The 23,933-nt window shown below is 38.0% G+C and overlaps 1 protein-coding gene across 1 annotated transcript in view; it reads left to right on the plus strand.

The window, feature by feature from the left end:
* The window catches only part of LOC110839974 (polycystin-1-like), a 34,296-nt gene that overhangs the window by 9,335 nt on the left and 1,028 nt on the right, over positions 1-23,933 (plus strand). Inside the window, exons 7-28 of the mRNA XM_087345441.1 lie at positions 76-279; positions 573-718; positions 2,574-2,694; positions 3,433-3,542; positions 4,303-4,520; positions 5,502-5,664; positions 8,248-8,373; positions 8,845-8,967; positions 9,473-9,802; positions 10,084-10,236; positions 10,778-10,900; positions 12,373-12,606; positions 13,049-13,189; positions 13,865-14,004; positions 14,860-15,075; positions 15,570-15,682; positions 16,234-16,345; positions 19,148-19,245; positions 19,852-20,077; positions 20,950-21,133; positions 21,430-21,552; positions 23,263-23,640. Coding sequence (XP_087201567.1) covers positions 76-279; positions 573-718; positions 2,574-2,694; positions 3,433-3,542; positions 4,303-4,520; positions 5,502-5,664; positions 8,248-8,373; positions 8,845-8,967; positions 9,473-9,802; positions 10,084-10,236; positions 10,778-10,900; positions 12,373-12,606; positions 13,049-13,189; positions 13,865-14,004; positions 14,860-15,075; positions 15,570-15,682; positions 16,234-16,345; positions 19,148-19,245; positions 19,852-20,077; positions 20,950-21,133; positions 21,430-21,552; positions 23,263-23,310 — 3,452 coding nt within the window. The 3' untranslated portion in view covers positions 23,311-23,640. The remainder of the gene's footprint in view (positions 1-75; positions 280-572; positions 719-2,573; positions 2,695-3,432; positions 3,543-4,302; positions 4,521-5,501; positions 5,665-8,247; positions 8,374-8,844; positions 8,968-9,472; positions 9,803-10,083; positions 10,237-10,777; positions 10,901-12,372; positions 12,607-13,048; positions 13,190-13,864; positions 14,005-14,859; positions 15,076-15,569; positions 15,683-16,233; positions 16,346-19,147; positions 19,246-19,851; positions 20,078-20,949; positions 21,134-21,429; positions 21,553-23,262; positions 23,641-23,933) is intronic.

Here is a 23,933-nt window from a genome sequence, read left to right on the forward strand (position 1 = left end):
AGATTTTAAGGAAATTGCATATTTTGCTTCCTTCCATAATGTCTTATTTACGCAGTTTGTTCTTGTTTTATGCAGGAGGGATCCTTGGCGAAGCTGCCCAAAATGTCAGCATTAGGAAGCGTCTGGACCTGGGAGACAAGGAGTGCACCTTTGATCCCATGGAGGGATTCAGTTTTGTTAACCTCTTCAGCTTCCATTGTGACTATCCAGAGCAGCTTTCAGGTTTCCCACTTAAGTTTGAAGTCTATCAGACTCCGGACCCAAGCCACCCAGAGACAGGTGAGATAAGTCATCATGATACTTTAAAACCTTTCATTGTCTCTTCTTTCTCCTCCTGTCTTCTGTTTTATTTTCACACTTCTCTTCTCTTCTATCTTCTCTTGTCTCTTCTCTTTTCTTCTCTCTTCTCTTCTCATTTGTTGAACAAAACACCGAAGTCAGTCTGCCTGTAAACTTTCCATTCATCACCATTTCCAAATTACTCATACATGTTATATTCAGGTGCAGCCATTGTAACAGATGGAACATCATATACACATGAAATACCAACTTTATCATTTTTTTCTTTGCAGAGATTCTGATTTCATACCCCCCCAAGCCAGAAGACACTGGTCTTGTATTAATGGCCGGGAAGCCCGACACGTACAAGACAAAAATCTCTCTTCGAATAAAGGATCACTCTGGGGAGATCCTGAGGAGGCACATAGCAGACGTTACTGTGAGTGCAGTCTAAATTTACGGCTTTATGAAAGTCATATTTGCTTCTTTGTTTGTATCTTCAAGTAATTTCTTCAGTTGTGTCTCATCCATGGCCACATTCTCCACGTATTTTTAAATTCAAGCATTATTAACCTTTAAACGACGGGGAATTAAATGGCAAAGTGGTAGCATCCCTACAGAGGTTTTCTTGCAGGTTTTTAACTTTTGTGCACGCTCTACGGAAAACTTTAATATTATCTAAAGTAAACATGGTAAATTGACGAAATAAAAGTCATATTTATTCGAATAGAACAGAGAATACACAGTTTTTTTAAAAATGCAGTTAATGTCTTAATTGCCTAAATAGGCCTTAATAACTTTACTTTGTTCTTTTGAAGCTCAATCGACATGGTTGTGAACTAATGACCACACAGAAAAATTTGTCTCCCCTACTTCAGTGGATACACAAAATATTTCTCACCCATCATGCCGAGGAATGTGAGAAGCTTAGAATAGGGGGTCTGAAAAGGAAGCTGAAACCCACTTGACAAAAACAATGTTTATTGCTGTTTATGGTTATAGTTCCTGGGTTGACAGAACAAGCTGACCTTGTCAAAACCCTAGAGAAAGTGAATGAATGTTTGCAGCCTCTAGAAGAGGCCAAAAGACGTAGCCAAGTTTACTTACAATGTTATGAGCCAGGATAGCTCAGTCAGTATAGTGACTAGCTACGGGCTGGACGGCCGGGGTTCGATCCCCGACGGAGGCAGAGGATTTATCCTCTGGCCTCTGCGTCCAGACCGGCTCTGGGGCCCACCCAACCTCCTCTACAATGGGTACCGGGGTCCTTAACCGGGGGTAAAGCCGGCCGGGGTGTGATGCTGACCACTCACCCCATCTAGTGCCGAGGTCAAGAATGAGTAGGGGTTATACCTCCGCTCAACCCAAGCATCTGTATGGCACGTAGAGGGACAAACTTTACATTTTACTTACAATGTTGGAAGATTTGCGTTCCGCACAAGGAACGTTCGTAGGGCTGAGTACACATCTTAAATCCCAGACAAGGAATGCTAGTAAGATAAAGGTTAAGAAGTAATTATATATGTTTTATTCCACTGTGCATTAATAGCCAGACTTACAATATGAATGATTATATAACTTGGCATTTGATTGCTTTTGAAAGGTTTCTTTCTTGGAGACTTGTATTTCTGACAGTTATCACACATAATTTGCAATATAACTAACTAACTATCTAACTAGATGGCTTATTGAACCTGAAAGTTCATCACCGTATTAACCAAACCCTACACCGGATCTTGTCCTGGGCCAACAAAATCCAGTCTCCTTCGACTCCTATCTCCCATAGATCCCGCCTGAGATTATCCTCCCATCTACGTCTAAGTCTCCCCAGCGGTCTCTTTCCCTCAGGCTTCCCAACCAAAACCCGGTGCACACCTCTTGCCCCATCCATGCTTGCTACATGCCTAATTTTCAGCATAACAAAATATATTTTGTAGGTATGATTTGAGGTATTTGTAGTCCAGTGTTCGCTCCCCCTAATTTGGCTGTGATTGTCCAAGGATCGTCGCCCGATCCTCGACATAACCTTGCATAGTTCATCGAGTTCCTAACCCTCCTCAATCTAGCCCTGAAAATGGAATCATTATGTTTCTGTGGTGATAAGACTCCATGGTGCAACAATGCTGATGACCACTCCCTCATGTTTTGTGTGAATTGTTGCACCAGAGACTATTTCTAGAAAACATGAAATAAAGAGTTGCAATTAGTGTTATTTCATTGTATATACTGTAAGGTACTTTATGATGATAAAGAATTTTAAATGGTAGATATTTATTGATTTTTGCTTGTGTCAGGTTAAACCAATGGCGCAGTCTCCAGGAAACACTAGCGTAACAACAGTATGCAAGGATGTGATTTCTGGAATAGTTGATGGGAAATCACTAGGGAACTACATCAAAGATGGAGACTTCTCTGGTAAGTAATCATATCTGAACAGATTTTCAAAAAGTCTTTTTAATTTTTTAACATGTATGAAAATTTTGGTAATTCAGGCCAGAAATACAACAGATACCAGGCAACTGACATTGTTGTACTGGAAATGTAATATCTTATCTTATCTTATCTTAAATGAAGAAAAGTGAAAGAAGACGTTACCAACACCAAAACGGTAATCTGATATTAATATTCATCCAAGTCATACTGCCCTTCAAGGGTTAAAACACTTGAATAAGACACTAAATTAACACCCCGAAGGGGGTTAGTTTAGTGTCTTACTCAAGAATTTAAAACGCAACCAACCACCCCGGAGGGAGGTTCGTCAAATATTTTAACCACTATTTGGGGGGGTTGTTTAGTTTCTTACTCAAGTGTTAAAACACTTGAATGAGACACTAAACCAACACCCCGAAGGGCAGTTAGTTTAGCGTGTTACTTAAGATTTCAAAACGCAACCAACCTCCTATTGTTTAACCCTCAATTCGGGGCGGTTAGTTTAGTTTCTTACACAAGGTTGGTTGCGTTTTACAAACTTGACCCCCCCCCCCCCGTAGGAGCTCCGAAAGGAGCGCCCTGCTCTAGTCTTCTTAAAAAAATTGATACCTGTTTGTATAATTCTGTATTTGTACTCATTCATCTTTACATAAGGTACACGTGTAATTTAATATGTTTCATTGTATTTTAAAATCTCTTTTCTGTTATTGTGTTCTGTCTCAGGTGCAGGAAGGATCATCGCTGCTATGGCAGTTGCTATGGATACAAGTGAGGATATTAACGAGGAGCACAAGCGGATATTGAAGGAAGAGTTTATAAGTGCTCTCGATCAGGTACGTTGATTGATCGAATGTCCCACTGGCTAAAATGTTTTTTGGTATAAATTTGGGTTTTTCATCTGTGCTTCTGTGCAAACCAGTAGTTATTTGGTCATGCATTAAGGATTCTGTTGACATTTTAGAGTAGTAATTTATGTTAAAGTTAAAAAAACTTATTTGTCATAACGTGGAGAAACGGTCGTTTTACATATTTGTGGTACAAATATTTTTTTAGTGTTTTTATAACAAATTTTAAATTTATGTTGTGATTTGTTCTGTACACCTTTTTTTGTTTTTGATGTCCATAAATAGTTTCTAAATCATCACCCATCTTCAGTATTCTTCCTAGCGCTTGACTTACCGACCTGTTATAGTAATTATTGAGTCATACATTTATAGACTTTTGCAGGTTTTCCTAAGCATTATGTTTATCTGAATTTATTTTTTATTTGCATTTTATGAGTCCTGACAAATCTCCTGTTTATTTTATAGTGTAGTGTGTTATCTGTTATTCGTTAAATTTGTATTCGTTTCTTCGTATCTTCTTTTATAATCAAGAATCACGTTACTTGCTCTGTCTCTCGTAAAACGTCCTCCACCTGGTATTTATGTCCGCTGTCATAGTAAGTGCTTTATACATGTAGATTTTCATATGTCTCAAGACTAAAGAAAGTTTAGCGATGTATTACAATAAATAGGCAGTGATAGGGAGATAAGATGTAGTTCACGCGGTGCCAGCTCGGAAGCCACATTCAATGTTATGATTTTAATTCAGATTCCAGTGGATTATGACTCGTCTGGGAAGCAAGTTGTATCGGTGCTCAATCTGGTTCTAGGAGCAGGAAATAGGAATGACACCCCTGTCATTCCACATGGAATTATTCTCACTTCATCCCACATTTTGGAGAACATCATGAACAGCATTTATCATGAAGTTACAGATCCAAATTCGGGGACACAAATGTCTAGTTCAGAACTCATGAATACTTCAAGGTATGGACTGCATATCGTCTCATTTCACCCTTTTACCTTTATATGATGCATCCAGCATTGAATCCTGTAGTGAAGCGCTGGTGACTGGGTCATTACTGTACAAGTTTCCCATATGGTTTACAACAGTTCTTTTTTTGACTTGACTTATTTGAAACCAATCCCATGTTGTAGATTTACAGCATGTAAAAGAACCTTACGAGCATGACACGAGATGTTTTGTATGCAAAATTCAGCGGCCATTTCTCACCCAATTCTCCTGATTAACTGCTAGATGGCTCTGGCAGTCAAAAATCAGGAATGAGTAGAAATTGTGCAGAGTGAGTGGGCTGGTCCCTCACTACTCGCAAATTCACACTTCAAGGACTAAGAAACCTCTGATAGGAGGTGGCAAAAACCCACAACTGGGTTGTAGAGCCAAGAAACAACAACAACATTTAAAACCAAAGAACTTTGTTTACAATGTCTTTCATGTGTTCATTTCAAAGATTATCTTAGCATGTCTTTGGTCTTAAGTAGGAAATGGATGTAGGGGGAATTTGGACAGCGATTGAGGTCCGTTTGAAGGTTGTGTCCAGAATTGCACCTGGAGGGACTTGAGAAAACCACAGAAACCTCCGTCTCAAATCTGGTTCCTGGCTGGTGTTCAAAATAAATACCTTTCAATAGAAAGTTCACCTGGTTAGTAAACAGATCTAGGAGCTCTGATGGTTCGATACCGTTTAATAAATGTACATATCTATATGGCATCTGCTGGTAAGAACTGGGGAAAACCATGAAAAAACCTTTGATTTCAAGGCAGTTGCAGACAATGTTAACATTGTTCCTAGAGTAATAATATCATGATGATGTCAGTTTGAATGAAGAAGCTTATTATAGGATTCAGCTGTTTACTTTATTTAGGATTAATTTCACTTTGATACCTCATAGTTTTGCAGATCTGTAAGCATGAATACTACTTCAAATTTTTTATACATATTTTAGAGTGGTGATGGACATTATGGCCGTCTTGTTGTCCAGCATGACACGTAATATGAATAATATGACAGCGAGTACATCTTTTCCTGAAAGTATGTCGGGAGCGCCGGAACCGGATTATCCTGCATACCATGATTTGGATCCTACATACATTGATAACGTAGAAAGCGTACGTATAAAAAGGAATTCTCTTTTATTTGTTTGAAGTAAATGAAAGTAAGAATACACCTAGCAAGAGCGTTTACAGTGCAGAAATAGTATTGGATTGTTATTTTGACAAATGTTGGCCTTTAAGGGTGCCTTGTTTGCGTGTCAGCCTTCACTGTATCTAGCAGTCTTGGAAGTGGACATTGGACATGAGGAATCAGAAATTTACTGGCCACCTTTCTAGCAGACGTTTATGATCAGTTTCTGAATCATAAGAAGCATAATCATTTTATGTAAGACTTGAGGTTCTCACAGCGGTGAGTATGAAGATATCCGTCTTCTGGGTTGTTGCGCTCTTGTAGAATGGTCGATGTTAACCAACGTTTCAGAGGTAGTACAGCCTCCGTCATCAGGGCGATGATGACGGAGGCAGTATGACCTCTGAAACGTTGGTTAACATCGACCAGACTACACAGCGCAACAACCCAGAAGATGGATATCTCCATAATTATTTTGCCTGTTTCTAGGCTTATCAACCTTGTGTGGTAATTACAGAAGTCAATGTAGGTTTTTCTAAGCATTATTCTTTGTCTTGGAATATATTTTATATGTATGTCTTTTGAGTCATTTAACATCCAGTTTTTCTTATAGATTTTATTTATTGATTTTTTTAATTACCTGGTTTTAATATTGAGTAACAATAATTGAGTGGACTGTTATCTCAGATTGTGATGCCTTCGTAGGTGGTTTCATAGTTGAAGGGGAATGTAATGCCTGCATCTTCAGAGTAAATGGAGGTAATATATTTCTTGGAAACACTGTTACCCACGTACAAGTGTACATGATATTAGAAGTCTGATCTCAATTTTCTCATCTTCAGCGCTGTGAGAACCTTAATTCTTGAATGAATAATTCAGTGTTTGGACACCAACTAGTTGTTTCTTAAGGATTTGTGATATGACATCCTTTCATGCAATTTCATTGTGACGTGTTGGCAACTACCTAACTAGATGGCTTAGGGAACCTGGAGGTTCATCGTCAATTTAACCAAAGCCCTCTATTGGTCCCTGTCCTTGGGTCAGCAAACTCCTTTCAATTGCATTGGTCATGCCAATGAGTCCACCCAGTTCCAAGTATAATTTTTTTACGATGAAATGTCGATTGCCTCGCTCCCAACCCCTCAGATGAAAGACCACCCTTCGTCGGCTGTCAGCAACCGCTTATTCAATATATTTGCAGTTAACATCCATTACCGGGTCTGTCCCTCCATCAGCAACCTGAGGACGCACCATGTTGAGGTGATAGGGACCCGCGAAACATGGAAATGTTGGAAACTTTTTTACAAAATTCTACATTCCATGTAACATACATGAAACTGTTATTAAGTACAGTTTTCATTTTTTTATATCTTAATTGCGTCATGTTTGTGTTTTATTGATACAATAATTTATTTACCGTCTATACACAAACTTAAAAATGTTGTTTAAAATTACTTAAAATTATAACATTTTTTCATTAGATACTGGATCTTGTTACATTTTGTATTGACGACATGTTTCGATGTGTATTACATCATCATCAGGTCTATCAATTTTAAAAACTGTTGCACATTTTGCTTTGCGTATATTGATTTGTTTGATTTTTAAGTCTCTTCCTTTAAATTTGAAGGTTGTGCTTGGATGTTTTATATCTGTAAAATTTATTTTCAAATGGTGATTTTGGGTATTGACATAGGAAATATAATAATTTACTAATTTAAAGAGTTATTACGTAATATAAAGTAATACAATGTAAAAGAATCATAATAAGTAGTAGTAAAAGGTAGTAAAACATACCGGGTTGTAAGTGATGTGTTGTGTGTCCGATATTAAGGGACGGTAGATTGCAACTGAGCTGTTACACATATAAAACATCCAAGCACAACCTTCAAATTTAAAGGAAGAGACTTAAAAATCAAACAAATCAATATACGCAAAGCAAGATGTGCAACAGTTTTTAAAATTGATAGACCTGATGATGATGTAATACCCATCGAAACATGTCGTCAATACAAAATGTAACAAGATCCAGTATCTAATGAAAAAATGTTATAATTTTAAGTAATTTTAAACAACATTTTTAAGTTTGTGTATAGACGGTAAATAAATTATTGTACAGTTTTCATGTTATTGGCTCCTTGCATATGAATCGTGAATTCTGTATGACACATATTTTAACATGTGCTACCTAATTTGGTAGTACTGAGATACAGTGAATTTAATGGGTGCAGCACAGAATTTTGTTTTGTTTTAATTTGATTATTTGATAAGCAGGCCTTTGCATTTGGCATAATGGTTGTACCAACCATAAACAGGGTATTATCTCTTCGTATTCATTTCAGATGTCTAAATAATGGGGTGAATAAGAAATTACAATGTATCACTGTTGTGTAGGATTTGAGGTTTTCACGGCGGTGAGTCTGAGGATTGCTGCCTTCTGGGTTGTTGCACCATATAGTGTGGTAGGAATTTACCGACATATCAGAGGTCCCACAAAACAGCAATCTTCTTATCACAGTAGTGCTAGGGTTTGTGTTTTTGATTCTTTGTTACTTTCTGTATTTTAGTATAAGGCTGCTTTCGATAACATCGTGACAGCAAACGAGAATATTGGGAAAGCAATCCTGCACCAGCAAGGCGAGGAGCAGAAGGAGAAGGTGCTAGATGCCGGCCCCATAACTACCTGGATTAAGGTATGTCTGTCTGAATTTGTTACACAATTCTACCCACTTATGGGAGTGCTAATCTGGGACAAGAGGTGTGCAATGGTCGGGACGCCTGAGGGGAAGAGACCACTGGGGAGACCTAGACATAGATGGGAGGATAATCTCAGGCGGGATCTATGGGAGATAGTAGTTGAAAGGGACTGGATTTTGTTGGCCCAGGACAGGGTCCGGTGGAGGGCTTTGGTTAAATCGGTGATGAACCTTTGTGTTTGGTAAGTTAGTTAGTTAGTTATGGGAGTGCAGCATAGTCACGATTGCCTTCTTCCGTGTGTGATTGGTTCATGCGTATTTAGTGACGCAGATTTGGAGTCGAACGAGATGTACGAATCATTACAGTGATTTGTGAAGGACTGGAACAGAGGCTATCAGGACCTATCTTTAGATGTTTTCCTGGCATTCACCAACTGTGACTTAAATTGAATTTGTTTATTTTTTCAGGTGGATAAACCTAAAAACTTGGCAGACAAGTTTATTGAATTGGGAAACTCTGGACAGGGTGTAAAGGTATCCAAAGCATTAGCTAAAGCAATAGAAAACAACACGGATTACGTAAGAGTTCAGGTAAGATATTCATTGCTTGAGACCTTTATGTCAGTAAACCTGATTAATTTTGTAACTGATAATTAAAAATTTTGCGTGAATCTCAAATTGTGCATCATAATTTGGGCAATTGGAAAATTGGCTGATTAGTGCTGTCTAGTCACCATTTAGCCATTTCATTATCAACATTTTGATAATGGAGAGCTGTAATTTTGTAAAGAACCAATTTGTGTTAAGTATGAAAGTCTAACATGTTCAAGTCTTTGAAGATATATTTATTTGGTGACATCTGATAGTAGTTTGACTTGTTATTAAAATCATTGTTCTTGATTGTAGTCTGGTAGATACTGACGGACTCATCACCCTGGTGATGATGGAGGTAATACGTGTCTTCCAAACATGAGTCAGTATCTGCCAGACTACGTAGCACAGCAATGCACATGCTTCTTGGTATGATAATTAGAAACCTTAAGTACTGTCTCAAATTCTCATAGTTTAAGTATGGGAACGTTCTCTTTTTGCAAAGGTTACTGTTGCAAATGACAATCCTCTTCAGTGGGATCCTGACAGCAAGGATATCAACACAGGACTTATGCTGGCTAATATCTGGAACAGAGAAACTAACAAACCGATCGATCTGTCTGGTATGTCGGAGCCGATTGATCTGTATGTCACTCCTCACATCAGCAATAAAACAGAGCATATGGCAGAGGGGAAGGTGACTGTACCTGTCATAGCAGTTAACAACACAGATTTGTTAGAGGACTACATTACAGTGCACAGGATACCATGCAAGAAGGGGCAGACACCCTACCTAAAGTTCAGTCCACTGGATGGTCCATTCAGCAAGCTTCAGGTGAGTGCTCAACAATATCCGTGACCTTGATACATCTGTAAACTGCAAACTATATAAATATAATAATTTTCTCCATTTTGGTTTTTTTACACTAACCTTCATGCCTGTTTGTTGGATCCATGATGCAGAATATTTGCCCATCCTTATGCATGTGATAACTGCCCAGTGTATTAACAGGTTTTGAAGAAATATAACTTTCTCCAATTATAGAAAAATGATTTGTAATTACAGTTTTGTCATCTTTTGGTTTTATTGTAATTGCTCGTCGTTCTGTTGTGCAGGTCGTGGTTACAGCTGGTGTAAGGCCATCATTGGAACATTTTGAAAAATATTCTGAAACAGTTCCGCGCAATGTTTCGTCTACTGAACAGGAAGGAGATAACCTTGTTGTTTTTGTGGATGGAGTGAGTCATCTTGATGATGATTGGTGCTATGTTGGTATACTGCCTCATCCTGATATTCTAGAGATACAAAATAATCACTCCTGTACTTTAAAGTCCGCCTCTTTATGTTATCTTTCATGCCTTAACAGGTATCGAACACTGCAGAATTAAATTAAAAATGATGTTAATCTTTATGGAGGTTTTTGACTGTTAAAATTAGGATATTACGATTTGTGTAAATAGTATGCTAGTAGGTTAAACAGTTAAATCTTTACAAGATTGTTTCAGCCAGAATGATGATATTGTTACAAATCTTGTTGAACTTTTATTTATAAAAAACGAATGACGACAGAATATTGCTTTTAATTCTCAGTGCGCGGGATGTGGAATGTTTAATTAAAGGAGTTCAGTAAATCACAGGGCAGGTGTTGACTGAATTTTATGCTCAAATACTCATAAATTCTGTTGTGTTTAATGTGGAGAATTCAAAACTTAAAAGAAAGTGACCATAGGATTGCAACCTTAGACAGAAAATCTGTTAAAATTTCTAATACTATAGATGACTAATGATGAAATGCAAATTTTATTTCAGGCTGTGGCTGACACGATGGATGAAAATGATAGGCTCACGATAGATTACTCTTTTCAAATCAGAACATTGGAATGTCATGTTTGGAACATGAAGACCATGAGTTGGGACAGCAGTGGTTGTTATGTAAGTTGTCTGTCCTTTTATAATTCTTATGGAATCTTGGAATAATACAAAATTTGGAAAACCTAGCAGAATATGAGATTGTGGCATGTAAGAGCAGTGGTAACACTAGAAGCCTGAGGGTAACTTATGCACAGAAAATCAAGGTGCTCGTCGATCAACCATACAGTTTCGCTTCTACCAACAATAATTGCAGGAAGCTTCATAAGAATCCTATACTTCACCATCCACTCAATAGCAAAGTATTTTAACAATTGTTTACGATGAGCGCAAAGAACCCAAATACCTCACACACACACACAAAATTTTATCATTGGTTACGTTAGGTTATGTGGATCTTTTGTCTTTTATTTTACTTTTTTCTGTCTCTCTACAAATCATTTTATTCATATCAATCACCATCTTACTGTTCACATTATTACGAACTGACTGGATCCAAACACATCATAAAGGGAGATTTTTTAATTGGTCATTGGAGTTATTAGTTGAGGTCGGGTGTAGCTATGAATATTCGGATTTCAACTGATACATAACCTCCCAAGAGTAGAATTTGGCTTTCAGGTAAAAATACCTAGATTTGTTTATGGAGAAATAGTGGTATACTTCCTAACGATAGCAGTCTCGTGAATATTATAAACTTTTTTGAATGTTACTTTTGCCTATCATCTGGTAAGGAACTGATATACACACATAATGAATTGTAAACAGTCCCAAAACGTTTTTTTTTCTCAGACTGACAAATAGCTAATTTCAGTGACAGCAGCTGCCACGTAAATAAACACACTTTCCCATTGCCAAAGGTGGTTTGATATTTGTTATCTGCGGTGACAAAGTAAGAAGACCTTTCCCAAGTAGATGTTGTTTTCTTGCTACAAAGGCTACTAGGATCATAATAAAATGTTGATTGTGGTCTCCTTTGTTATGAAGCTGTATAGTTGTTTGAGTCTTTATTATTGGTGTTTCTGAAGAATTCATCACCAGAAGGCCGAGGCGATAAGTTGCGCCAGAGAACTGAACAGTACCTTAACCCAGAAGAGTACAGTTCATATTTTGAGGAATATTTGTTGAACTTTGACATCCATCTGATGTAAATGGCTGTTTTTCAAATTGAAACTGCGTACGTCAATTTCTGTAAAATGTCTAAATGCATATACAAACTCTGCTGCGTGATATGAAACATATGTGTTACAAAGGCCTCCAAATTTTATTGAGAACATTTCTGATGTGATTTGTGTTTCGTGAAATGCGGGTAAAGTTATTTACATTACTTAGATAAGTGGTATTTGTACTGTTCATTAGGTCAACATTAGACTTGTGTCTATAACATATTATCATGAAGATAAATGAGAGTTTCAAAATTATAAATACGCTGCAAAGTAAATATACCTAGTGTTAAGATTACCGTAGTTTGTTTCTCCCATTAATTTTGACTTTATTTCCAACATAACCTTACTAAATGTGTTTGCGCTTTGTAGTCAGGGAATGAGACGACGCTGAACCGACTGCACTGCCGCTGCACTCACTTCGGTGGGTTTTCTGGGACTGTTCTTATACCTTCCAGCAACGTTGATCCCGTTCTCGACATAGACGTGAACTTTATTTCTGCCTCCAGTAACACTGTCATACTTTTTTTCGTGTTGACAATTTTAGTTGTCTACTTCCTCATCCATATATGGACACATGTGAAGGACAAACAGGATATTTCTAAGGTATTGTACATTTAGTTATTGCTCTGAAACTATGTTTTAGATAATTAAATAAATTTTTTACTTCCTCAGTGTCACATGTGTGAAGGCATTTTGTTTTTCGTTTTTTCCTATAAGTATGTGGCATTGCAAGTCTAATTGCCCAAAGTAAAAGACACAGCCCTAAGTCTTTTTCCATCTGTTCATACTATGGGCAGTTTGCGCATTTGAAATGTCAGTAATGTTCTACCAGACTATACAGGACAGTATTCGGTCATCTTCGTACCTCTTGCCAAATTCTCAGTGATGTTTTTCTCCAAATATTTACATAGTTGAAAAGCAGGAAAAGCAGATTATCCTAAATGTTGGGTTCTAAAACAAAATAATTTTCAAAGGGTAGCCACAACACAGGATATTTTTTCCCTGCAATGTTGAAATCTGTGCAGTGAATATTTATTGGTTTCAGAACGAAGTGATAATTCTCGGAGACAACTGTCCTGGCGACAGCTACCCTTACTTAGTAGCAGTGTACACTGGGTACCAGAGAAATGCTGGAACTTCTTCCGTTGTTGGTATAAAGCTAGTGGGAGATAAGGACAAAAGTATGGTAAGATACGTTCAGTCTCATTAGAGCACTGATATTACAACTCTTTACTCCTACTGAAGAACCTGGTTTGTTTTGGAAATTCTGCCTTCCCTGTCAGGTTGAAACCCGGTATCCTCTTCTCTCTGATATGGCAAGTTAGCAGTAAATGGTCTGCAAAATAATGATATAAACTACAGTAATGTTAAATTCTGTAGAGTGCTAAACATGCATGCCACTCATGGTTGGTCTAGTGTTTTAAAATTTGCTTGGACTTTATTTCTGACCAAGTAACGTAGCAATTCAAAGTGAAGTCAAATCTCTGCCATTCTCAAGCTGCAGTATTGGATTAAAATCAAAGAATATTCAATTAAAACATGCAAAAGTTATCAGAAAATTGATAAAAAATGCAAAGTAAGTATGTTAAAGACTGATGCGACTAATTTACTTACATGGGACAAAGTACTTGTTCTCCATAATAGAGTTGTTATTTCAAGTTTCTAGCTAAGTAGTGCAATAAATGCACTTTTTTATATCGAACACCTGGAGTCTATTTGAATTCCATGCATGCACATAGACTCCAGGAATGTAAATGATGTAAAAGGGTAAATGTACCTAAAGATATTTGTTTGAAATGTGAATTGTTTTTAATAGTGTCATATGCTTGACATGCTCTCATCTTGACTGTCTTTTTCCAAGGATCACATTCTGGTGAGTGGCAGCAAGGCCATCCACTCTCGAAGCTCTGACAACTTTTTCGTGCTCCTCGAAGCCCGGAGGTTAGGCTCCATCTCTTACATCAGCTTATGGCACAACTGCTCTGGTCACCACACAGCCTGGTAAAGAAATTACAAACCTTTAACAAAATGTTTGGAACTTTGTATTTCTGTACTTCCATTTTTTTAACACCTTCACTGTTAGGAATACAACTTTAAATCAACATGTGTTGTGCTTATGTCTACTCAGTTCTCTTAAGTACAGCCAGAGGTAGCATCTGAGGGAATTGTCCTTGTTCAGCACAATTTTCAGCTTATCCTATGTTACGAGATCACGATGCTGTTTTATGAGTGTGTGTATGTGTTTCTTCAACTTTTGAACTCCTATATTTATTCATATCAGTGCAGAATCATATTTTGGAATATCATATTCTCAGATTCATATGCATTCAACAATATTTAAGAGCAGTCATTGATTCTACGGATAATATGGTGACTGTTGGTTCAAGAATCATCTTTCTACCATAAACACTTTTCAGATTGTCTGTAAAAAACTCGAGTTGATACCCACACATATTCGAGTAAGGCTTCCACTATTTAATAATGTAAATGTTTGTCGTTTTCATGTTTTCGACAGAGATGAATGGAAGTTTCAAAGCGAAAGATTGGTATTTGGAATTACTGGTTTAAACTTTTCTAAATAGATAGATGCTTTGGATAATGATGGGTGCACACTGCTGAACTACGCATAAGAGGATAGTATGGCATCAGGATTTGGACATCCCTGCATATATTAAATACTTATATTCTTCTTTTTCATATACCTTTACTTTTGAAATCTGTAATGTGTAATGTTCAATAAGTTCAATCTTTATTTCTTGGGGAAATTTTTTAGAACATAAAAAATACTGTTTTTTTGACAGAACACCTCCCTTAATTATGAAAGAATTAAAGTATTTTGATGTGGTCATATTGCAGGTACTGTGACAGGATTGTGGTGACAGACTTACTGCAAAATCAAGTATGGACATTTCTGGTGCGTCGCTGGTTGTCAGTGATGCACGAGGGGTACACCTTACGCTGTGTTTTGTTCCCAGCCACAGTGGAAGCGCTGTACGACTGGAAAGTGCTGTTTGCTGGTCATCTCTACTTGGGCTTCCAGGAGCAGCATGTGTGGACCAGCATCTTCTTGAGGTAACGATTGAAAGACTTTCTACTGCTCTACAGTTGGCAGATAATGAGGCGCAGAATCAGATGGAGTTTTGAGACATGCGGGAATTATATTGTCTGCTACAAGGACATTGTATGAGAGAGAAAAGAATTTGTATGTTGACTAGTCAGTTTACTCGTCTTAAGAGTAGATAAAATACCAAATTTCAACACTGCTTATAAAAAACCTGCCATGGGGCCCAGTTCTTATTATCATCGGCCTTATTCTGAAACTTTCAGTCCAGTTAACATTCCCGGAACCTGTTTCCATGCAGTCAATTTTAATTTCAGTTTCACATCAATGTCTTGGTCTTTCAAGTTGGCTAATTCATGAGCTTCTGCAGTTACTATTTTGCATTTCATGTCAGTCACATCTGTACCACATTGCACATACATTCTAACCTCTCCACTTAGCCAACTCCTTTTCCATAAAAATTACAGCTAAGCAGAGCAGTGTTAATGAAGTGGGTATGTTACAGACATCGACGCAGCACATACACCCGAACACAGCGCCTCTCTGTGGCTCTCAGCATCACCATGGCTACCATAATCACCAGCATACTACTGTCCGGCATTCCGGTAGATGATCCTGGTAAGTGACGGTAGTTCTATAATGAGCTCACACAGCACATGTTGTTTTAATCAAAGGAAAAGTATTATTGTACATTATAACATTTAGAAATTCCAAACATGGCCCAGGGCACATTACATTATTAGTTCATTCATGGCCCTTTATCCATCTATATGCTCATGGTATGAAGGTGCAAGATTGTGAACCTCTTCACCCACAATTGCCCTCTTATAAGGAATTGTTTTATGATTACAGTTCTAGTAAATAAAACTTATTTCTAGACTAAACATAAAGAATAAAGTAAAAGTATTAGACAATCTTTTGGTCTTTGTCTCACAGCAGTATTAAAATTTAAGTAACAAATATTATTTCTCATGAAATTGTATCACCATGGTTATTAAGGAGACGAACTGGCTGTTTTACGATCTGTATACATTTGGTCTTGCTCCTTCAAAGAATGCTTACAATTTTTAGATACCCTTATGCACAGGGCCATATATGTGGCTACTACAAAAGATTCACAGGTAAAGTTTGTGTTGTGAAATAACACGGTGTTTCTGTTTCTTATGCAGCTGAAGAGCTTGGTGAAAACATCTTTCAACTTTTTGGATGGCAGTTACTCTGTACTGTTGCGGGGGCTTTTCTTACGGCACCTGTCACTTTCCTGTTTGCTCTCCTGTTCAGGTGAGATGAAATGAATGGTGTTTAGTTGTTTTATGTTTTCTTCTTCTTATTCTCTTGCACTAGAGCCCTTGGTGGACTCTGGCATCCCGAACATTATGTCCCTATCTCTTCCTATCTTGAGCTATCTTCTTCCAGTTGCATACTTTCATCTTTCTCATATCTTCATCTATCGCATCAATCAACCTTCCCCTTGGTCTTCCTTTAGGTCTTGTTCCCCACAATTTCTGGTTTAATACCAAATGTGGCAGTCTATCCTCTCCCATTCTGACCACATGTCCTGCCCATCTTAACCGTTGTGATTTTTATTATTATTATTATTATTTATTTGACTGCAAATGGATTTTTACCCGGTGGTAGTGGTCCTACAATAAGACACAAAACAATAAGACACAACAAAACAATGAGACAGAACAAAACAATAAGACACAAAAAACATAAGACACAACAAAAACAATAAGAAACAACAGAACAATGAGACAACAAAACAGTAAGACAAAAAAACATAAGACACAACAAAAACAATAAGACACAACAAAACAATGAGACACAACAAAACAACACACCACACTCAAAATAAAAGAACTCATAATATTACAAAACCATATAACCTAAAGTACATAACTTAAAAATTCAACTAGACATAAGATAGTAACAGTAATGAATTACATACGTCATGAACTGATGCACTCACATTTCATCAGGACATATCAAATCTAAAACTTCTTGATGATGGTGAAGAGTCAATTGAATAAAAATTTACTTGGATATTATCCATCATCTAGTAATAAAACGTAAAAAACGTAAAACGACGTTTCGGAGATGGGGCTCTATCTCCGTCTTCAGGTTCCTACTCAGTTGGGCCCACTAGATAGAGCTAATCCCTATCTCCGGACAAATTAAAAAGTGAAAGTCCCAGAATAAAAAGGCATAACCACACCATCCATCCGTGGGACGTAAAAGAATAGTATGTAGAAAACAAAATTCATGAACACGAATAAAGCCAGAAGACAAAAACTCACAAAAGGTGGGAATAAATACACATGAATATTAACTTGAAACTCGATGCCCACCTTGGATTTCTTGAGAGATGTCAGGTATCCAAATAGGAGATAAATCCAAACTAGGCTGGCTGATAGGATTGGCGAGTAGTGCCATGTGTGCAGCCTCCTTGTATTTTCTGTAGATGGTATTGGGTTCAGTTAATAATAATCTGGCCCCATCCTAACAGACATGATGATCTTCTTCGTACGCATGTTGGGCCAATCTGGATTTCTCCAGCAGGCCCTGTCTGACCTCCAGAGGTCTGCTGCTTAAAAGAACACAAATATAATTTCAGACAATATATTCTGTCGTTTTTGGAGCGGGCCAATAATATCTAAAACTACAATAAAGATCAAAGCGGATAAAGCATCCCCTTATCTCACTCCAGTTTCCACTCTTATAACTGGCGAAACTTCACCTTGCACCATAACTCTAGCTGTTGTATTCTCTAGAGTAATTTTAATCAATCTTATTAACTTTCCTGGAAAGCCAACTTTCCTTAATGCCTCACTGATCCTTACTCTATCCAAACTACCAAACGCTCGCTGATAATCTATGAATAAAAGATGTAGATGTACATTATACTCATAAAACGTTTCCATAATTTGGGATAAGGTGAAGATATGGTCAAGATTAGATCTACTTGCACGAAATCCGCACTGATACTCCCCCAGCACTTCTACCATTTTTGATGCTTGCATGTTCAGGATATTAGAGAATATTTTACATCCAGTATTTAAGAGTGTAATTCCCCTGTAGTTATTACAATCCATTTTATCACCTTTCTTATGAACTGGGAAAATAATTCCACGTTTCCAACTACTGGGTATTTCCTCTTGGTCCCATATTGAACACACTATCTGGTGTACTCTCTTCCCAAGTGCCTCTCCCCCATTCTTAAATACCTCTTTAGGGAGCAAATCTTCTCCAGGTGCTTTATTATTATTGAGCTTCAGAATTGTGCATTTCACTTCTTCCAGCGATCGTCTTTCTAGCTCAATTTCTATGACTTGAGGCTGGCCCTCCTCTACAGTATCTATGGTATTAGATTTATACAGCTCCTGGAAGTGTTCTGCCCATCTTTCTAGACATTCATTTTGATCCGAAAGTAGTTTCCCATCTTTATCCTTACATACTTGTAATCTTGGTAGATATCCAGTACTGAGATTCCTAACAGACTTATACATTTGTCTTATGTTACCCTCTGCCTGATATTCTTCAATTTTCTTTACCATTTTCTCCATCCATGCAGGCATGTTATTTGCTAGATATTAAAATTTAAGCATCAGAATTTGCATAATTGTATTAATAATAGTCAATGACAGACATCGGTGTGTATAAAGATATCTTTCTGGGTTGTTGCGCTGTGTTGTCTGGTCGATGTTAACCAACATTTCAGAGGTCGTGCTGCCTCCGTCATCAGGGCGAGACAGCATGACCTCTGAAATGTTGGTTAACATCGACCAGACTACACAATGCAACAACCCAGAAAACAGAAATCTTCATACTCACTGCTGTGAAAACCTCAAATCTTACATTGGTGAGTATAATTGTCCAAGTAAAGTAAACTTCATGGTGACAGGAAAAATCGCGAAATCAAATCCAATGCCAGATTTAATTCGTAATTACTTGATGTTAGCGTGGTAACTGTTGTATGTATTACATGCTGTTTGCCCTTCAGCCTGTTAACATATTCCCTGACCAAAGTTCATAACCAAGATTAAAATTCTAATTTTGATTATTTTAATGTTGTTTACACAGAAAAACTGCTCCAAGTGAGGAATTATATTATAGTAAAAGAGTCGAAGGTTCCTCAACAGATCCGCCACCTGATACAGAAGTAGAGCCGCAGAAGACAGGTGACTCCTTTTCCTGTTTCCTGTTTTTCAAATTGTAGTTTCAGTGTAAAGATCTTGGCTAGCTCAGTCAGTATAGTGACTGACCACAGACTGGACGACCGTGGTTTGATCCCCGGCAGGAGAAGAGGATTTTTCCTCTACCTTCTGCGTCAGACCAGCTCTGGTGCCTACACACTCTCCTATCCAGTGGGTACTGGGGACATTTGCCGGGGTAAAGCTTGGCCGGGGAGTAACGCTGACCACCCATTCCTATCTAGTTGCAAGGTTATAAATGATTAGGAGCTATATTTAGGTTACCTCTCCCCCGAGTGCCCACATGGTGTACTTTACTTTTTGTTTAGTTTCAATGAAAATGACTTACATTATTTATTTATTCATTCATTATTTTTTTGATTTAACGAGTTGTTATAACGTTTGATCGTCATATGCTGATGCTAGTTAATTTTAATTAATTACATTCTAATGAATTAGACTTGGAATTTTATATATTTTCAAAATTTTTGTCACTTATTGTCATGGCTTGTGTGCAGATTAGGATTTCTTGTCATGTGCTTATATTTCTGTAATAATCAGTTTTTACCTTTCCATGTTTATCCGTCACATCAGAAGGAGAAATGGGAAGAGAGAAGTGGTGGAGTTCTTTACTTACATTTATCATGATGGAGCCACTTATTCCAAACCTACGCTTAGAGTCTCGAGACAGACTGAAATCAAAATCTCAAGATGCAGATACTTCCCATGGTGACATGAAGCATACATCAGAGGATAAAGGATGGAAACAAAAAAGGAAATCATTTTATTGGTTTCCTCCTTGGTTCATCAGAGTGATATCGTAAGTGTGAAGCAGGAAGCTAGCATAAAGTATAAAACAAAATAGTAACTAGTAGAGTTTTCAGGTCAATGTATTTTTGATTATGATAGCCCGTATGATATATACCTTTTACAAGTTCCATAATCACTGTTTCGATGTTACTCGCTCGTCTTGGTTTTTAAAATGGTTTCCGTACAGAATTCTGTGTCACTTCCTGCTTATCTCATACAGGTTGTGGGTCCAGCCATAGGGATTGATTTAAAGTGGAATGCTTTCTTGCCACACAAAGTAACGCTTTTAAAATCGACTAGTAAATGTGCATACACACATCTAAATAATAAATATTTAAACAGTTTAAAGATTCAAATCTCTAGATAATGTAGGTAAGATGTGAGTCTTACATGTTCACGAATGCAGTCAGTTGCAACTTTTGTTGCAGAACTTTTTTTTTCTCACATAAACAATAACTGCTGTCACTACAGAGGCAGAAATCTGTGGAGTGCATGTTATGTAGACATGATTTTATAATGTGGGACCACAGCTTGTAGAAGAGAGAGTTATTTTTCCAAAGTGAATGCCAATAATTTAAAACAACAAGGAAAGTATGTCACTTTTGTTTCGTCATTTTCAGATCTGACATTTTTGTGATACTGTGATCTTTCTTCATAAAGACAAAGTTCATTGCATGAATGTATCATAAAAATTTATTTAGTTACAAATTTTTTATTAATGTACTTAAAATAATTATAATGCTCTGTGGCCTCTGGTGTTTAAATTCTGGGCAGCTGCTTACTACGACCAGTTAAATACCTGGGCCAATAAGGCTTCAATAGCCACAGAATAATTTTATTACGCTGTTGCCTCTTGTCATGTAGGTTTTCTGTTTTTTGCAGGATTCTCTGTGCTTTGATTGTCTCATTCTCCGCCATCTCCTCGGTGATCTTCGGACTCAAGTTCAGTCTGATGAGGAGCCAGATGTGGGTTGCAGCTGTATTAACAGCATTTCTCCTTAGTGTCTTTGTGGTGCAGCCTCTCAAAGTCGTCATCTTTGCCTTCATCCTCTCACGGCTGCTGAAGGTACCATTTTTAGATGTGTTACTTCTGTTAAGTGCAACTTATAAAAACTGTCTTTAACTTTATATTTTAAATTATGGCTACTGAGCTGGTAGAGTAATGAGTGCCGCTGTTACATGTTGATGAAATACTCCACGTGAGGTGGATGAATGTTGAATAAACGATATCTTCTGCCAACATTTCAAGAACAATCTCCTGAGAGTGTTTCTTCAACTTCAGTGGCCGCAAAAGCTTCACTTTAGACGACACTCCTACAGGTTTTGCATGAACAAACTTTTGTATGCTACGTGATTTTCCAGAAGCAACCAAGCATGTATTCCCAACAACAATATACGGATGGATTTCGACCATGGTACGCACAAAAGCTCAGTGAGATACAGCAGCAGAACATGCACCAACCTCCAGACAGTACAGTCATCTTGGTATGTACACTTATTGTTACTAAAACCTCATACCCCGTCACTCGGGACTGATAAAATTGCAATTTCTAGTTTCAAAAAAATTTTGTAATATTCCAATTTTGTAAGCATATAATATCTGTAGAATATGAAGATGGGATTTGTATTTGTAATTCAGGTTGGTGATGCTGGAAGCACTCAGAACAGAGGCTTCAATTTTATAATATTACATGTGTTGAAGGTCTTAAAATACCACTTAATCATCATTAACCACAATCACCCAAACACAGTATAAATTTTGTCCACTGTCACCGCATGGCCGGAGCGGAAATATTTGGGACCTCTATTCTCTTGTGAATATATGAAATAAGTTGGTTGTGATGTCAGATATTGGAGTTGAAAATATCGTTATTGGAAATATGTGCATTGTGATGAATGTGGAGATATCACCGTCAGTTTTTGAAAAGTTAATTTACATTAAAATGTTTGGAGTAGATGTTTAGAATTTTAGAATTTGTATGCTGAAAATTTTATTTAGCAGATAGCATGATAATGCATTATTAAGATACTCAATTCATCTGAAGTAGTAGATCTCTTGGTAATAGCTGGCAATGTAAAAGTAAAGTAAAGTTTGTCCTGCTACGTGCCGTAAAGGCGCTTGGGGTGAGTGGAGGTATAGCTCCTTTCTTTCTTGACCTCGGCACTAGATGGGGGTGAGTGGTCAGCATCACGCCCCGGCTGGCTTTACCCCCGGGAAAGGACCCCGGTACCCATTGTAGAGGAGGCTGGGTGGGCCCCAGAGCCGGTCTGGATGCAGAGGCTAGAGGAAAAATCCTCTGTCCCGTCGGGGATCGAACCCCGGTCGTCCAGCCCGTAGCTAGTCACTATACTGACTGAGCTATCCCAGCTCATAATAGCTGGCAATGTCCACATGTGAATTGGAAAAGGAAAATTTCTTAAATTACCCATAGCAACTGTGAATGGCAAAAGCAGTCCTTACTCCTACTTCCTTTACTTTTATATCTTCTATACCTTTACCTCATTTAGAAGTAATTCTAAAAACTACGTAATGATGGCATCACATGTAAAATATGGCATTCTGACATGCAATGCCATTACTGAAACTGTGTTTGGTGTTGGTTGTTAGCTAGTGTGGCGGTTCTAGGCACCAACTCATGAGTTCTCACAGGTTTGAATCTTGAGAGTCGCTGGCATGTCAGGGTGATGAACACGGTTGTGTCCACAGCATCGAGGCAGCAGACCGACTGACACTTACAGTCTTAAGACGTCTGAATGTGCTAAGCCATCACCTTGCTGGTATTGTCTAAACAGTGGTTAGATGAGACCTATCTCTAATGAATCCACGCAGGCCACACAAAGGATACCTGTGTCCTCACCTCAGAGAACTTTTTGCCACACACAAAGTGGAGGTGGACCGGGTAATGTTCTGGAAATCCATCAGTCCAGTACCCAGTCATGATGTCATATTTAAAAAATCCTAATCAGACTAACCAGTTTAAGCATGTCAACGATACCAATCTGTACCAAGGGTCTTAGGGGTATTGCTGCACTGAATGAAGTTAGTTCAATGAAGTATTAGTCCACCTTTTGTAACATATAACTGGACACTTGCTTATGCAAATTGAGCCTCAGACCTCACATTATTAACATGCTCTAGGACCTAGTATTAAGTACAGAAAGTATATACGTATCCCCTGTAATTAAGCGTTTTAGTTGCAGCCAAAAACCCTCTCAAGTATGGACCGGCCTCAGATAGTCTGAAATTCTATGACAGGGCAGCCAATAACAATATCCAGGACTTCAACCTGTGACGTCATACCAAGGGAGTCAACAACATAAGTGAGCCAGCGACACTGACGGCAATGTGGAAGACCCTGCCGGTGTCGGAAGGAATTAGGAGCCCGCCGACAACATCACAGGCAGTTCTGAAAGACCAATAACTTAGCCGAGTGGAACGGCACAACCACCAAATCTCCAGCCCAGGCAGAATCGAAGCAGATGTGCACCAATAGCACCAGCAGTGATGTGGTCGTGCAGAGAGCCATGCAGACATCTGAAATGCTACCGCACCTTGCCCACACCACCAATGTGGTAGACTATAAATTTATTCTACATCTTTAAAGATTACTTTTGCTTACTAACTGATATTGGAGTACAATGCCATCGCACAGGAAGTCGGAAGTAGGGCATTTGAGTATGAAGAAAGAGCAGGTGTCGTAGTTAATGGTTTGGTTAGGTTGCCATCCGTAGTTAATTATGTGTAATACTTTGTCAAAATATGAAGTAACCTCCGAAATAGGCAGCTAAGGCCCACCAGTGGATTGTATAGTCGGAGATGAGAGAATAGTTTGTCAAGACCTATATGTGTGTGAGAAGGCCTCTTC

Source organism: Zootermopsis nevadensis, unplaced genomic scaffold (assembly GCF_977971745.1).
Source record: "Zootermopsis nevadensis isolate Lab colony 2312 unplaced genomic scaffold, Znev_1.0 Znev_ptg000009l, whole genome shotgun sequence".
NCBI lineage: Eukaryota > Metazoa > Arthropoda > Insecta > Blattodea > Termopsidae > Zootermopsis > Zootermopsis nevadensis.